Below are 16,633 nucleotides of genomic sequence, written 5' to 3'. Positions count from 1 at the left end.
AATCACAGAGAAATAATAGGTGACAGGCAATGCATGTAAAATACAATTACATTCCAACAAACCCCTTCTCATGCATAACTGTCATGCAATTATTTATTCATACAAAGTCCAAGCTTTATACGCAGATTCACAAAATGTTCTCTGGGTAACGGTTTGGTCATGATGTCAGCTGTCATCTCACTGGTGTGACAATAGTGTAGACTGATGACCCCTTCTTTCGCCAACTCTCGCACGTTGTGGTATTTCGTTGCGATGTGCTTGGTACGTGACTGAACCTTGTCATTCTGTGACAGTCGGATGCAGCTCTGATTATCTTCCATTATCTGGATTGGTCTCTGCTCAGCTATTCCGAAATCCAGCAAAAGTTTTTCAATCCACATCAGTTCTCTGCACGCTTCCGATACAGCCACATATTCAGCTTCTGTAGAAGACAGACTCACAATACTTTGTTTATGACTGGCCCATGAAATTTGTACATTTCCATACATAAACACATATCCACTTGTGGATTTATAATCAGAATGATCCCCTGCCCAATCTGAATCACAGTAACATATTAGTTTTGGATTACTATTGGCTGAAATCTTTAATTTACAATCAATGGTACCCTTTAAATACCTTACCATCCTTTTAACTGCAGTCCAATCTGATTTGGTAGGTGAGCTGACCCTTCTGCTCAAAATTCCTACTGCATTTGCTATATCAGCCCTGTATGTGGTAGCTAGATATAAAAGCTTACCTATGGCTGATCTATATTGGATGTTATCTGGTAATGGTTCTCTTACTGTTTCATCCTTCAGAAAATCAGTGATCATGGGAGTGCTTACAACTTGGGCATCTTGCATACCTAAACTTTCAATAAGCTCATTTATTTTCTGCTTCTGGCTTAGAAGATAAGAACCATCATTTTGTTTCTCAATTTCTATGCCAAGATAGTATGACACATTACCAAGTTCTTTTATCTCAACATTGAGGTTTAAACACTTTACAATGTCCTTGTACTCTTGCTCACTTTTGCTTGCAATGAGCAGATCATCAACAAAAGCTAAAATATATGCATATTGTCCATTTCTGCACCTAGTGTACAAGCATTTATCTGCTTCACCTTGCTTAAATCCTAAATTTGTCAATATTTCATGCAATTTGTCATTCCAACATTCTGCACTTTGCTTTAATCCATAAAGACCTTTGTTTAATTTACACACTAGCTGTCTTTGTTTTGTATTTATGAAACCTGTTGGTTGTTCCATGTACAAGTCTTCAGTTATATCTCCGTGAAGAAACGCTGTTTTCACATCAATGTGTTTGACTTGCATGCCTTTTGAGACTGCAATGCTCAGAAGTGTTCTGATTGTCGTGTGTTTCACTACAGGTGCAAACACTTCATCAAAATCTTCTCCATATTTTTGAAGATATCCCTTTGCCACTAATCTGGCTTTATACCTTTCCACTTTTCCTTGTGCATTCCTTTTAACTTGAATACCCATTTGCATCCTATAGCTTTCTTGCCAGGAGGTAATTTTGTAAGAATCCAAGTATTATTTTTATTCAATGCATCAATTTCTTCTTGTGCAGCTTTATGCCATTCAGCAGCTTCTTCTGCTGGCATTTTCTCAATCTCATCCCATGTTAAGGGCTCTTGAGCTTCTGCTGACTTTGTTAGGTAAGACAGTCTTGGGGGTGGAACACCTTTGTTTTCCCTGGATGAGCGTCTGACAACAGGTTGGTCCGACCTTTCTGCATCCTCTATATCTGAGAGTCCTTCTCCAATTGATTCCCCTTCTCCAACTGTACTGTCTTCTTCAATGATCCTTTCTGTGTCTGTTTCCTCTGCCTGTTCCTCGTTAGATACAGATGAGTTGCTTTCAGACATCTGCCTTGGTATGGCATTTATATACACTGGCATGTCTATTATGGTTCTAGTTTCATATTCTGGATGATAAGGCTCATCTGGGATAATCCAGCCTTTATCAACCCTTTTGTTTTCATCAAAATATGTAACATGTCTTATGCCAACAATGCCAGTTTTCAGATTCAAAATTCTATATCCTTTGTGTCCTGGAGCATAGCCAACTAAAATGCCCCTTTCTGTTGTGGAATCCAGCTTATGCCTTCTTTGCTTTGGTACATGAGCATATGCTGTACTTCCAAATGTTCTTATGTGTGACAGGTTTGGCTTCCTACCATGCCATGTCTCATGTGGTGTGCGCTCAGCGCCTTTAGTTGGCATTCTGTTTTGTAGGTACACTGCTGTGAGAATGGCTTCCCCCCATAGTCTTTTAGGGAGATTGCTATCTGACAGCATACATCTGGTCATTTCCACAAGTGACCTAAATTTTCTCTCTGCAACAGAATTTTGCTCTGGTGTATAAGCTACTGTTGTGATATGTTGAATGCCTTCTTGTTCTAGAAATGTGCGCATGCTTTGTGAAGTGAACTCACCACCATTGTCGGTCTGAAGAACCTTTGGTTTTCTTTCAAATTTATTGCTCACCATGGCTACGTATTTCTTCAGCATGTCTGTGACTTGACTTTTTTCTTTCAGCAAATAGGCCACACAATATCTAGAGAAATCATCCAAGAATATTAGCACAAATCTGTTATTTCCCAATGATGGGATATTAAACGGTCCACATAAGTCACTGTGTATTAAGTCCAGTACTTTATTACTCCTATTTCCTGTGTATGCAGGAAATGAGGGTCTCACACCTTTTTGAGTAACACAGTCTATGCATTTCTCCATTTTACCAGCATCTGCACTTATCTGAATGCCGGTGGCCAGTTGCTTACTGTAAAGATCCTGGATCACCTTAGAATCACGATGTCCCAGGCGGCGGTGCCAGATTTCCAGACTACATTTACCATCATTCTTCCTTACTTGCGCCAGATGTGAGGCTTCACCTGAAATGTTCAGCTTATAAACATCATTATGCATAAAAGCTTCAGCATACACTTCATCATTTTTAGAGATTGTGCACTTACTGTTTTCAAAATGAATCGCAAATCCCTTCTTATCTAATGTAGATACACTAAGCATATTGCAAACTGCTTGGGGAATATACAAGACATCACTTACAGGAATTTCTTTAACTTCATTAGACACTTTGCATTTTAAGAATCCAATACCTTTTGCTTGGATCTTAGCAGTCCCTGCGTTTGCAGTTTTAAGAATACCTTCCTCTGGACACATTTCCTGAAAGAAATCCTTACAATTGGTTAAATGGCATGTGCTCCCTGAATCCAAAATCCAAGTACTTTCATTTGAATTATTATTTACCATAGTCAAAGATTTTTCTGCCATTAGAAAGCCCTTGTGTTTATCTTTGTCCTTCATACATTTCCTGGTTTGAAAATTCTTTAGTTCCATTGGCTTAGGTGAGCTAGAGGGAGTGTTTTGTGTTTCCTTACACCATTTAGATACATGTCCCTCCTTTCCACATGAGTAGCAAATCAGCTTGCCCTTGGGTGGAGTTTTCCCATAGCTCCGCCTTCCTCTGTTCTTTGCCAAGAAATTTGTTTCATTTCTCTCTGACTTGCTTTGAGAACACATCTCCTCAGAATCATTTATTATGCATTCCTGCCTTAGTTTTGATGTTGTCTGTTCAAAAGATTGCCCTTCAATGGCCTCATTTACAGACCTAAAAACATCAAACTTCTTTGATAGTGAGGTAAAAAGAAATGCTCTTTTCAATGCATCACACATGGGAATTCCAGAAAGTTCTAGCTTTTGAAATGAAGACATAAGATGCATAATGTGATCATTACATTTACTTTTATCCCTTAATTTGGTTTCATTCAACTCTGCTAACCAAATTGGTTGCTGCTTTGCATATGTAGTTGCATACATAGTTCTCAGTTTATATAAAATGTCCTTTGGTGTATCTTTTCCCTCCACTAATATGGCTTGTTTCTCTGAGAGAGCTTCCAAAAGCATGCACTTCACATAATAGTTTGCATTGTCCCATTCAGCCATATTTTCAGCTGTTCTGTCTTGGTCTAAGCATATATTTAATCCTTTTGCTCGAAGGAGACATATGAATCTTAGTTCCCACTGCCGATAATTAAACTCAGTTAATTTAGGCACCTTGAGAGAATAGAAAAATGGTGAATTTCTTCCCTCAGCCATTTTCTTAGCCTTCTGTCTGCTGTGTGGGGGGAGAGAGAGACAGACTGAATCTTTCCTTTAAAACTTAAGAGAAAAATGTGGCCTTTTTTTCTGCCTGGTAATATTTCTCTTCTTTTTCAATTCCTGAGCCCTGGGCCCATAACCCTTTTGTTGGATTATTTGTAGTAAATAATTAGCAGATTTTAGTACACACAGCTTCAGCTTTAGAAATGTTAATTTCTTTCTTCATCTCTCTCTCATTCACCCCTGAATAATTCACTGCTGAGTCACTTTAAAGTTGAAGTAACAAAACATCTGTTTACTCACAGTTTGTAGTTAGATTATAATCAGACAGGCTTATATATACATATTACTATACATTTGTATTATCAGCTCCTTCCATGTGCTTAGATGGTAATGGATGCTCACACCACCATAGATCCTCTCAGGTTAGGAGAGATCATGAGCTCCATGTGCTCCATGTGCTGCATGTGCTGCATCTGCTGCATCTGCTGTGTGTAACCCCCACAGGAAGTTGCATAGCTGTGTGACCTCTCTAAGTAATTCACATCAGAGGTCACAGAGTAATCACAGAGAAATAATAGGTGACAGGCAATGCATGTAAAATACAATTACATTCCAACATATATAACTTCATATTGTATAAGCAATGCATGTAAATCATGACTCTGCCTGCACCCTGCCCACACTGCACCCCTCTGTGGCAGCAGGAGATGACATTTGTATTAGTGTATCTGGTGCTGCCGATGGATAGGGTTGCCAACTTTTTGACAGAGAAAAACTTGACAACTACTCTGCTCTGTGCCTCTGCCTTGCTTCACTTGTGTCCCTCCCTTGTCCTGCACTATCCCGTACCCTATATTAAGTCCACCTTTTTATTGACTCTCAGTAAAACTTCATTTGAGCCTTTTAAGCTGCCACATTGCTCCTGTTGTTTTAAGCTTCAATAAGCTACCAGAAGGTATTAATTTCTTATATACCACCTGCAAGCTTGACAGCTATCAAAGTGGTTTACGTTCAGGTACAATTGGTATTTTTCTATCTCTGGAGGGCTCACAATCTAACCCTCACTTTGAATGGGCTGTGTTGGCATTACTGCACTGGCAGCCGCTAGTGCAGATTTGTTAAAAAAAAAAGGGGTGGGGTGTTGTTCCTGAGGCAACGGAGGCTTAAGTGACTTGCCCAAAATCACAAGTAGCTGCAGTAGGATTTTGACTGGGCTCCCCTGGCTCTCAGCCCACTTCTCTCAGACTGAAAGGTTCAAGGGGATTAGAGCAGCGAGCTGTGAACTAGGGTTCAAGTCCCACAAGTCACTTAACCCTCCATTCCCTCAGGTATAGACTTAGGGGTCCTTTTACCAAACTGCAGTAAAAAGTGGCTTTAGCACGTGCTTATGCAGGTCATTCCTGCACCCCAAGGCCATTTTTCCCATATGAGTAAAATGGCCAAATTTCCGATTTTTTTTCTATTAATAGCTATGTGCTAATTTTCCCTTATATTGTAAGCTCTCTGGGGACAAGGGCATATCTAGAGTACCTGAATGTAACTCACCTTGGGCTACTACTGAAAAGACCTGAGTGGAATCTAATCTGATGGGAAGGAAGCTCAGAAGAAATGTGAAAAAAAAATTTTTTTCACTGAGGCAAAGGTGGTCATCTACAACAGACTACTAGCACTTGTTATAGAAAAGCCAAACTAATAGAATGCAACTCTATATGGACCAAATATAATGGGAATTTAAAGATAGAAGAAGAGAATGAGAATAATACAGAAAAAGTAAGACCTATACCAGCACAGTAGGCAGGTTCAAATGGGCAGGATGGGTAGACCAATGGGGTCTTATATCCACCAACATCATCTTCATTCCACCCAAGCACCTGACTTTAGAATTATTTAGTGTGAAGTCCATTTTGTTTTGAAAGGATGCTAATTATGGTGGTTGTTTTATTATTATTCTTTCTAGGACTTGCAGATTATCAGCACAGATGAAAATCAAGTCTTTGTGGCTGTTCAAGAATGGTACCAGATGGACACTTACAACTTGTACCAGTCTGACCCACAGGGTGTATACTACTCCCTTGTGCTAGAGAATGTCAGGAGTGCAAAGCAGCCTGAAGAAAACGTCCTCATAGATATTTTGGAGGTACTGTAATAGTACTGTTTTCATGTGTGTGTGTGTGTGCAATAATGTATTAATTTGCTTATTGGCTAGTTTTCTGTCTTCAGAAGTGCAGGAGGTCAATTCTCAGAAGAGTTTTGAAAAAAATTATTTTTATTAAATCAAACAATGCCAAGCAAAGACAAGAAAGACAGAATATTATTTTCATAATACAAGAATATGCAAAAACTCCAAACATCCTTCCCTCCCCTCCAAACCACCCATCTCAAAAGGCAAGATAACTCATATCAGACCAAGCCTCAATAAACATCATATTGAGCCACATTGAGCCTGCAAAAAGGTGGGATAATGTGGGGTACAAATGCAATAAATAAATAAATAAAATAAAATATCTCCCACCCCCACCCCCAAAGGACCACTAAGTAATATACAAACAATTAACAATATGTGGGAATAAATATGGGAACATTGGACACTAATGGGTTAACACCCAACTATGAGCTTGGTGTGGCATAGCCAACCAAACTGGTTTTCACACTTTCCTATATTTCTGCCAGTGGGTCGGATTAGACCCCCTCTCCTCCATGTTGCTCCAGTATCATTAACTCATGCAGAAGATTTCTCCAGTGTATAATTGGTGGTGAATGTTCCTTTTGCCAACATAGTAAAATGACTTTTCTCCCAAAAGAAACAAATAACCCAAAATGGGAAATTCATATACAAGACATGAAAAACTTACACCACCTTGAGTAAATTCCTTCAAAAAGGTGGTAAATAAATGTGAATAATTAAATAAATAAATATGCCTTCACCCGTTCCCAAAACCCTTGAATGTTTGTTGGCAGACTCTACTATGTTGAGCACCCCCAAAATTGATGACCTAAAGTTGCTCCCTCTTTCCCATGTTTCATGCATTGAAAACCGTGTGCTATACCTAGCTTGGACACGGTGGGAGGGGAAATATAAGCATGGAATAGGAACTTGTAATGCAGCTCCTTCTGTCCCATATTAACTAATTTTGAATGAGGTTTATGAAAGAGACCATTCAACATCTTTTCCATAATAGATACCCCCAGATCTCTGGTTCGACCTATTAGCCCATATTTCTCAGAAGATTTAACTATACTAACTTTGGCAATTATCTGATTAAGAGCCTTGTTTTACATAAAAGATAGAGATTGGAATTGAAATGCTCAGGTCATGTGCTAAGTTCCAGTAATATTTTAGAAGAGGATCTTCTTAAGTACCTGAAGGAGTGCATGTGTTTCAGCCAGCAAGTGCAGTGGGAGCCGCCAGTCTACAAAGATGCACTTTGAACATGAACTGCATGCACTTGGCAGCTTCTTCTTGGAGGTATTGAAATGCCCACATGGAAGTGGCAATTTCACAACGTCCATATGTAAGCGGCACCGCTTTCATGTGTAGCTGGCCTATTTTACAATCCTACGTGTGTCTGTGCTGCCAATTAAGTATTTTATTTTGAAGCTGGATATAAATTACATGGAGTTAAGGAGAATGATTTTCTTAATCACTCGTGTAAACCCTGGCCAAAACAAGAATTTTTTCAAACCTGTACATGCCTTTGAGCATATATAAATCCCGACATGGAAATTTTCCCCCTATGCATGTATTCCCTTTATAAAATGAGGAATACATATGTAGATGTTAGTCCTGCCCAAACCATCTCCCCTTGAAATCTCTCCATGGTGACGATGCCCATATGTAAATAATGGCTTTCTGAAATCAGTATTTACATGTGTATGCAATATACATATATAAATGCCACTATGTACACATGGATATGTTTTTTAAAATAATAGGGATTTTCAACACTAACTAGTTAAGTTTAGCTGGAGGAACCCAGCTGTATTAAATCTAGTTGGTCACAATTTGGCCAGTAAGATTTAGAAAAATGTTCAGTTGAAAACCTGGTTGGCTTTGCTGAGCTGAAATTCACCTGAAGACAACAAACAAAATTAGCCATTAAACAGGTCTAACATTTCAGTGGTTCTATGTATTGTAAGAAGGAAGAGGCTGTCCTACTCTGGTTAGGCCCCTAGAGGGCGTAGTTCCCCTAAAATGTCCAGGGAAAAGGGCTGGGTGAGTTGCTGAAGGGAGCCAGAAAGGGGCGCTATAGCTGGAGGTCGCTAGGACCTGGGGCGAGTCCTGGAGGATAGCTAGAGGTCGCTAGGACCTGGGGTGAGTCCTGGAGGATAGCTGGAGGTCGCTAGGACCGGGGAGAGTCCTGGGGATAGAAACAGGTGCAGCAGGTTATGGGCTGGGTCCTGTTTGGCTATTAACTACTTATACTCCTCCTGAGTTGTGAAGGGAGGGAGGAGAGCTGGCAGCTGAGAAAGAAGGCTGGTAACTGAAGCAGAGGGATCCCCATGAGAAGTGCTGGCTGAGCCCTATGGCCTGGTGGTGCAAAGACTGTGTCTAGAACAGTGAAGAGGTACTGTGTGTGTCAGATGAAAGGACTGTGTCTAGAACAGTGAAGAGGAACTGTGTGTCCCATAGGAAAAGACTGTGGGTCCGGGGACTGTGTGTCCTGGGACTGAGTTAGTGGGACTGTGGGTCCGGGGACTGTGTGTCCGGGGACTGAGTTGGTACTGAGCCCAAATGGCTGTGTGAGAGGGCTCAGGGGGAAGAAATCTATGGATATTGAACTGTGCAAGAAGAAATGTTTCAAAGGGAAGATTGCACTGAGTAGGAAGAAATGAAATGGTTAAGCTGGAAGAACTGTTGAAGCTTGGAGCTTGTGAAAGTGTTTTAAGCTAAAAGAAGTGTGCCCCAGAGGCTGGAATAAAGTTGTGTATGAAAATAGCCTGATTGGTGAAACCTGACTATGTTTGCTTTCTGAGAAGCAGGTCACCCTGAGCAGAAAAGGGTGGTAGATTAATTTGCATAAATCTGCATACTGAGAACCAGCTCACCTTGAGTGAAAGAGGGATCTGGGAGCCTGAGGTGGGAGCTTCATCAGCACACAAGCCTCATCATTTTCACAGTATATAGACTTTATAGTAGTAGTATGTACATACAACTGTTTGTTTGTTTTTCATTTCTTAATTTCTGTCTCTATTCATGTGCCATTGGAGGGCAATGTTGCACCAGTTTTTTCTATGCTTGCTGTAAACTATCTCATCCACAACCCACTTTCTTGGGTTACAACCATCAGTTCCTCACCCTTAGGTTTCACTTCAGCTCTTCTTATCCATTCATGTGACTGGTATTGATCAATAAATGGTTCCTGGAGTAATAGTTTGTACTTATGCAGTTGCCGATAGTTTTTGTTGATCTGATTTCTTGGATCCCATGTTGAGGACACATAAGGATTAAATGTTGCCCTCATCAGTATCAAGGGACACCATTGTCAGACAGAGGCATTGGCATTGGTGCTCTTCGAAGCACAGTGCCTGGAGCTCTGGGACACTGGTGTTGCCAGAACCTAAGAAACATCGATGCTAAGAGGGTCACTCCCTCTCCTTGGAATCAGCATCAAGCCTCTGTTTCGACCCCAATATCTTTTTAGTCTGTCCCCACAGCAGTACTGGCCCTGCCTTTACTGATGCCAGCCCTTGATGAGTGGTTCTGGGATATGTTACAAGAGGATCATAAAAATAGTCATACTTGGTGAGACCAATGTTCCATCTAGCCCAGTATCCTCTTTCTGTAGATGGGGTATTAAAAAAATAAATAAATAAAATGGTGGGTTTCCCCTGTAAAGGAGCCATCCTAGGTCTGGTAGGGTTGCCCAGGGGTCTGCTGGCACTTTGGGGGGTTTTACATGCAAATGATGTGAAATGGTGCCTGTTTATGGTTTAAAAAAATAGAACAAGGATTGGATTCAGGAAAATGTGACCTGGATGGTGGCACAATTTTTATTAAAGTGTAATGTAATTTACCTTGTATTTTGTATGGAAACCCATTTTCTCCATACACTTTAATGGGAAAATCTGATTTCAAAATGGAGTTTGTGAAGAGTTTACAAACTGTAATAGTTGGTTAACCTTCCACAAGCTAGCGTCTGATTGGTGCTGCTAGGTCAGATGGCCTAGCTGCAGTCCTGTTGCTAGGGGGAGGCAGAGCTGGATACAAGGAGAGGAACTGAAGAAGCTGAAGGAGCCAGACCTGTGTGAAAGGTGCTGTGCCAGTGTGTGTGTGTGTGTGTAAAATTGATATGTATAGAGAGAGAACTTAAGTAAAGGGGTGCTTGATGAAAGCAGATGAACTAAAGACACAGGAGGAGACAGACCACTGAAAAAGGAGCTCTGCCTGTGTGCTAGAGAACCAGAGCTGAACCAGAGCTGCTGGTGAATTAGAGTGAGTGGAATTTTGTGGAGCAGAGGAACTGAAGGTACAGGGGAAACAGACCTGTGAGAAAGGTGATCTGCCTGTGTATGTATAAGAAATTTGTGTGACTAGACAGGCTGATAATCACACTGAAAGTCACAGTAAACCTGATAAATTTGCTAAGTGGTTATACAGAAAGGCTTGCCTGAGTTGAAATAGGCTATAAGCTGTATAATAGCCTGCTGGTAACAAGTGAAGGTGGCTAGTGACAGTGAGTGTGCAGGAAAACTGTTGTGTTTCCGCTGATCTGTCACAGAGCAGAGTTGTGGCCACAGTGCATTTGACTGAGTGCAATGCATATGTGTTAATGGGTGGTTGTACTGAGGGGTCTGCCTGAGGTTGGAGGGAGCTACAAATTGTGCAGAAGCCTGTTGATGAAGGGTGAGTGTGCAAATCTGGTGTGCTCCCACTGACCTGCCACGAAGCAGGGTTGTGATCACCTTACACTTGTCTGCAGTGACAATTGGTGCTGATTAAAAATTGAAGCAAGACTGTTGTCCTTGGTCTAACCCGTGTGTTTGTGAGGACATTGGTCTGTGAAGTGAGTAAAGTGAATTTGATGACAGATATTGTAGAACCTGAATTCCAGCAAGAGTGAAGTCTATGTCTATTGCTGGATGGTTCTTGTTTGGAATGAGAAATGCAAGATTGGTTATAAGGTGTGGCCTACTGAAATCCAAAAGTGTTCCTCAATAGGTAGGGGGAAAAGTAATTAGACAGGTCTTATCTTTAGGGAAGTTGATTATCTGTTGATTTGATTTAGATAAGTGGGCCACAGTCTGAAAAATAAGAAAACCCTTACAGAATTCTGGTCAAATAGGGAGATAGGGTTTCAAATTCTTTCAGTTAATTAAAGCACAGGTACCAACGCAAGAGGATCAACGCAGGAGCGACAAGTGCACCAACTACCACAAACGACAAAAGTTACCATCCTACAAGAAAAGTCTACAGAGCAGCTGTGTTCCAGCCACCATCTTGTTCAGTAATTTAAGGGACTATGTATAAATATGGGTACTTACCTGATTGCTGAGAGTAGTTCATAAACCATCTGAGTCACTTTAAGTAGAAATTTGGTTTCTGAAACAAAGAATTGAACACAAAGAATCAATTTGCTTGTTTAAGTGCATGAAAACTGGTGAAAGTTTGGGTAAAGAAAGGAAACATTGATTAATGTACTTATCTGATGTGTTAAGTTGTGGTTTGAATAGAAATGGATCGCTTCACAGCGTATGTTTTCCTGAAATTATACAAGAGTTGAAAGTTATTGTGAGCTGAACTTATTTGTTATTATAAAACATTCATTGCACTTTAAAACCATTTTGTGCAATACATTATTTAAATCCAAAAGTTCGTGTGCAATATTGTCATCATTAAAGTTTTGTAACATCTAGGGAAATTCGCTTAACATCTTGAATTGCACACTGTATAATATACAGGATTTCCACACCTTTCTTTGTACCTTCCCTAAGTGGTGAGTGTTTAGCGTGGGACCCTACACCGTGATTTTATTATAGTACCACCCTCTTTATAAACCTCACCCATAGGGGATCTACATTTCCAACAGAATTCCAGAATTTGGCAGAATTCCAAATAGTAGCAACATTCCATGCTACCAATTCCAGAGAAAGCAGTGGCTTCCTCCATGTCTGTCTCAATAGCAGACTATGGACGTTTCCTCCATGATCTTGTCCAAAACTTTTTTAAACCCAGATATGCTAACCGCTGTAACCACATCCTAAGAGCTTAACTATTCATTTGAGGGAAAAATATTTCCTCCTATTTATTTTAAAAGTATTACCTTTTAACTTCATTGTGTGTCCCCTAGTCTTTGTACTTTTTGAAAGAGTAAAAAATGGATTTCTTTTTATCCATTCTGCACCACTCCGAATTTTGATGACCTCTATCATCTCTCCCCTCAGCCATCTCTTCCAAGCTGAAGAGACCCAGCTTCTTTAGCCTTTTCTCATATGAGAGGAGTTCCATCCCCTTAATAATTTTGGTTGCCTTTCTTTGAACATTTTCTAATTCCACTATATCTTGTTTGAACTATGGTGACCAAAATTGCACACTATACTCAAGGTGAGATCGCACCATGGAGCGATGCAAAGGCATTATAATATTCTTCGTCTTTTTTTCCATCCCTTTTCTTATAATTCCTAGCATCCTGTTTGCTTTTTTGGCTGCCACCACACACCGGGCAGATTTCAGCAGTCTACAATGGCATCTAGATCTTTTTCTTGAGTACCGACTCCTAAGGTGGATCCTAGCATCAAGTTACTAAGATTTTGATTATTCTTTCCAGTATGCATCACTTTGCATTTATCCACAAAATTTCAGCTGCCATTTGGATGCCCACTCTTCCTTCAGTTTTTCACATTCCGCATTTGATATTTTTGTGCTGTCTGCAAATGTGATCACCTCACTTGTCTTTCTGATTTCCAGATCATTTATAAATATGTTAAATAGCACCTGTCCCAGTACAAATCTCTGCGGCATTCCACTATTCACCCTCCTTCACTGAGAAAAATGGCCATTTAACCCTACCCTCTGTTTTTTATCCAATAAGCAGTTGTAATCCACAACAGAACATTGCCTCCTATCCCATGGCCTTTTAATTTTCTCAGGAGTATGAGGATCTTTGTCAAAAGCTTTCTGAAAATGTAGCTGCACTACATTAACCGGTTCACTTTATCCACATGTTTTTTCATGCCTTCAAAGAGGTGGAGCACATCAGGCTTGATGCAATGCCAAGGCTTCGAGAGCATCAGTGTTGGATTGATGCTGCTCCAGCCTATACTGGAGATCCACACCCCACCTGATGGCTGAGCCTCGATGCCTTTGCACTGAAGGGCTTTAGAGTTGGCCCAGGTTGAGACATTGCTGTTTTCCAGCCCCTCAGGGAGGAAGCTTCCTCAAGGACCAGGAAGCATCTTGTTCCTTGGCACTCCCACCCAGAGTGTGATCCAAGAGAAGGCACAGACTCAATCATCTCGAAAGGAGTACTATATCAAGTCTTAGCCAGAGCCAGATGACTTCTCAGAGGTGGGAACCCTTGATCTCCCTTCAGATCCTACTCTACCAATTGAAAGGAGAACGTCTCCACCTAAGGAACTCTTCCTCACCACTTTTTTGCAGGAGATGGCTCAATTCATTCCATTTAAGTTGGAGGTTAAGGATGAGCCGAAGGCCAAGATGTTGGATATCCTGAACTATAAAGCTCTTCTCAAGGAGGCCATGACAGTGTCCGTGCATTACATCTTTCAGGCTGTGCAGATGAAGCATTAGGAGACTCCTCTTTCTGTGCAGCCCATTCATAGGAAGGCCAACTGTATGTACAGAGTCCAAAAGGCTCTCGGATTTAAGACGCAGCAGCTTCCTCACCATTCCATAATGGACGAATTGGCTCTCAAAAGAGCCAGAAGCTCCAAGTCTCATGCCTCGGTGTCCCTGGGAAGGGATGTTCAGATATTGGCATTTATTGAGAGAAAGATTTTCCAGAATGCTATGCTCATGTGCAGAATACATTCTTACCAGCTGTTCATGAGTATGCACTTGCAGAACCTAGTGTGCAATGTGGCAAAGTTTGCAAATACTCTGCCCCCAGAGCAAGCTGCTGAGCTCCAACAGCTAGTAGCCAAGCAGAAGGAGTGCAGAAAGCACATAGCCAGAGCAACCTATGATGCTTTTGATATGCAGTCCAGAGCCTCCGCTATGGGTACTGATATGCGCAGACTCACTTGTCTGTGTATCTCTGATCTTGAACCGGCAGTTCAGAAGCTAATGAATGTCCTCTACTGAGGAAACAATCGTTTTGGTGACAAGGTGAACGAGGTTGCTAACCTCATCAAGAAAACAGCTGATACCATCAAGTCACTGTCTGGGTCTGCTCCTTCTGCAGCCTCTACATTGCAGAGGTTCTTGGGTAGAAGTCAGAGGAAGTCTTGCTACTCTCAAAGGTGTAGGTACTTCCCACACTCCCACCCCTCTCAGCAGTGCCAGGGCTCTTGCTCCCATCCATAGAAGCAATGAGCCTAAGTCCTAGTCAAAGCAAGGGGGTAAGCTTTTGATTGGCTCCAGGAGAAGCATAGCCATAATAGAAGTACTGCACCAGATGCCCTACCAATAGGAGAGAGACTGAATTTTTTCTAAGAAAGGTGGCCTCTTATAATATCTGACCACTGGGTCCTCAAGATAATCCTGGGGGGGAGGATTACACCCTTCATTGGTGAACACTCCCCTCAAATTGTCCTCTGAGAGCCTCAAGGTTAAGCTGTCAGCACCTGAGGTTACTTACAAAGGAACTGTCTTCCAATGTGGTCAAATCCATTTCACCAGGGGAAAAAGGGAAGTGATTTCATTCCAAGTATTTCCTGGTCCCTAAGAAAACAGAACCTAAGGACCTGAACAAATGTCTGGAAACAGTTCAGGATTCCTGGGCACCTATGCTTTCTTGACTTAAAGGACACATACCCACATTGAGATATATCCCAGCCACAGGATGTATCTCAGATTTCAAGTAGGGAAACACCATTACCAGTATTGCACTCTGCCTTTTGACCTTGCATCTACTCCCAGAGTATTTACAAAGTACCTTGCAGTAGCCACTATGCAGAATGGAAGAGCAGTCCCTACCTAGAAGATTGGCTAGTAAAAAGCATACCCCAGGAAGGAGCTCAAGAATCGATGTGAAAAACTATTTGGGTGCTGGAGCTGCTAGGGTTCATTATCAAATAACCAAAGCTCTGTCTCCTTCCAGAACAGCGACTGGAGTTCATAGGAGCCATGCTAGGCACAGTTAACGCCTGAGCCTTTCTACCCCACATGTGAGCAGATTGGCATTGCTCTTCATGTTCAGCAGAGCCAGCAGATCACAGCTCGGCAGATATTAGACAACATAGCCTCCACTGTGCATGTCATGCCCATGGCACGTCTCCATTTAAGTATGATCCAATGCACTCTAGCTTCCCAGTGGTCCCAGGCCACAGAGAACCTAGCCAATGTCATCAATTTCACTCCAGAACTCAAGAAATCACTCCTGTGGTGGGCAATAAACCAAACTTTGACAAGGGGCTTACCATTCCAAATTCCTTCCCCCTCCCCCCTTACAAGATGTTGACAATAGATGCATCCAGCCTGGGCTGGGGAGCTCACGTACATGGGCTTCACATTCAGGGTCAGTGGTCTTATGTTTATTTTACACAGTGTGTTTTCTTTAGCAAAAAAGGTGCCGGTACTCAAATGCCAGGCCACCCTTCAGAGATGGGGTGATCACTGAGAGATCCGCCTCACAATAGCCAGGCCCCCTGCAACTTGTCACAGAATCTATGACAAGGCAAAATTGGTGTGCAGAGCCTGAGCACTTTCATTAAAACTTGGGGACCATGGGTTAATTTTAGCAGACAATGGAAAAGGTACCGGTACTCAGTACCCCCTCAAAAAAAGCCCTGATTTTACATTTGATATACCATTAGCTTGTTCAATACAAAGCGGTTTACATTTAAAACTCAGGTCTTCCCAGGAGATACAGCTTCATATCAATCTCCTCGAGCTCCAGGCCATTTGGAACACTCTAAAGACTTTCAGAGCAGCTCATGCATCAAATTACCCTCATCCAAACAGACAATCAGTTTGCAATATATTGTGTTAACAATCAGGGAGACACAGGATTGTACCTCTTATGTCAGGAAGCTGTCAGAATGTGGCGCTGGGCTTCCAGCCATGGCATGGTGCTCAGGGCCATATACCTGGCAGGGAAGAGCAACAGTCTGGCGGACAGATTGAGCAGAGTGGTGCAATCATACGAGTGATCCCTTAACATGAGCGTAGCCCAACAGATCTTCAGAGAGTGGGGTATCCACTCAGTGTATTTCTTTGCCACTCACCTCAACAACAAAGTCCTTCAGTTCTATTGCAGAATGGAATCACACAGCAGACAAATATCGTATGCTTGCCTCCTTGGGAAGGGTCTTCTGTATGTGTATCCTCCCATACCTCTGGTGGGAAAGACCTTGCTGAAACTCATTCAGGATCGGGGAACC

At 41.7% G+C, this 16,633-nt stretch overlaps 1 protein-coding gene across 2 annotated transcripts in view; it reads left to right on the top strand.

The window, feature by feature from the left end:
• SORCS2 (sortilin related VPS10 domain containing receptor 2) overlaps positions 1-16,633 on the top strand; it is a 1,538,136-nt gene that overhangs the window by 1,327,110 nt on the left and 194,393 nt on the right. For both annotated transcript variants that reach the window (XM_030191157.1, XM_030191158.1), the window contains one exon: positions 6,090-6,269. In XM_030191157.1, coding sequence (XP_030047017.1) covers positions 6,090-6,269 — 180 coding nt within the window. The remainder of the gene's footprint in view (positions 1-6,089; positions 6,270-16,633) is intronic.

The sequence above is a fragment of the Microcaecilia unicolor genome, chromosome 2 (assembly GCF_901765095.1).
Source record: "Microcaecilia unicolor chromosome 2, aMicUni1.1, whole genome shotgun sequence".
In the NCBI taxonomy this organism is placed as follows: Eukaryota; Metazoa; Chordata; class Amphibia; order Gymnophiona; family Siphonopidae; genus Microcaecilia; species Microcaecilia unicolor.
This window is presented reverse-complemented; position numbering and strand designations above follow the sequence as displayed.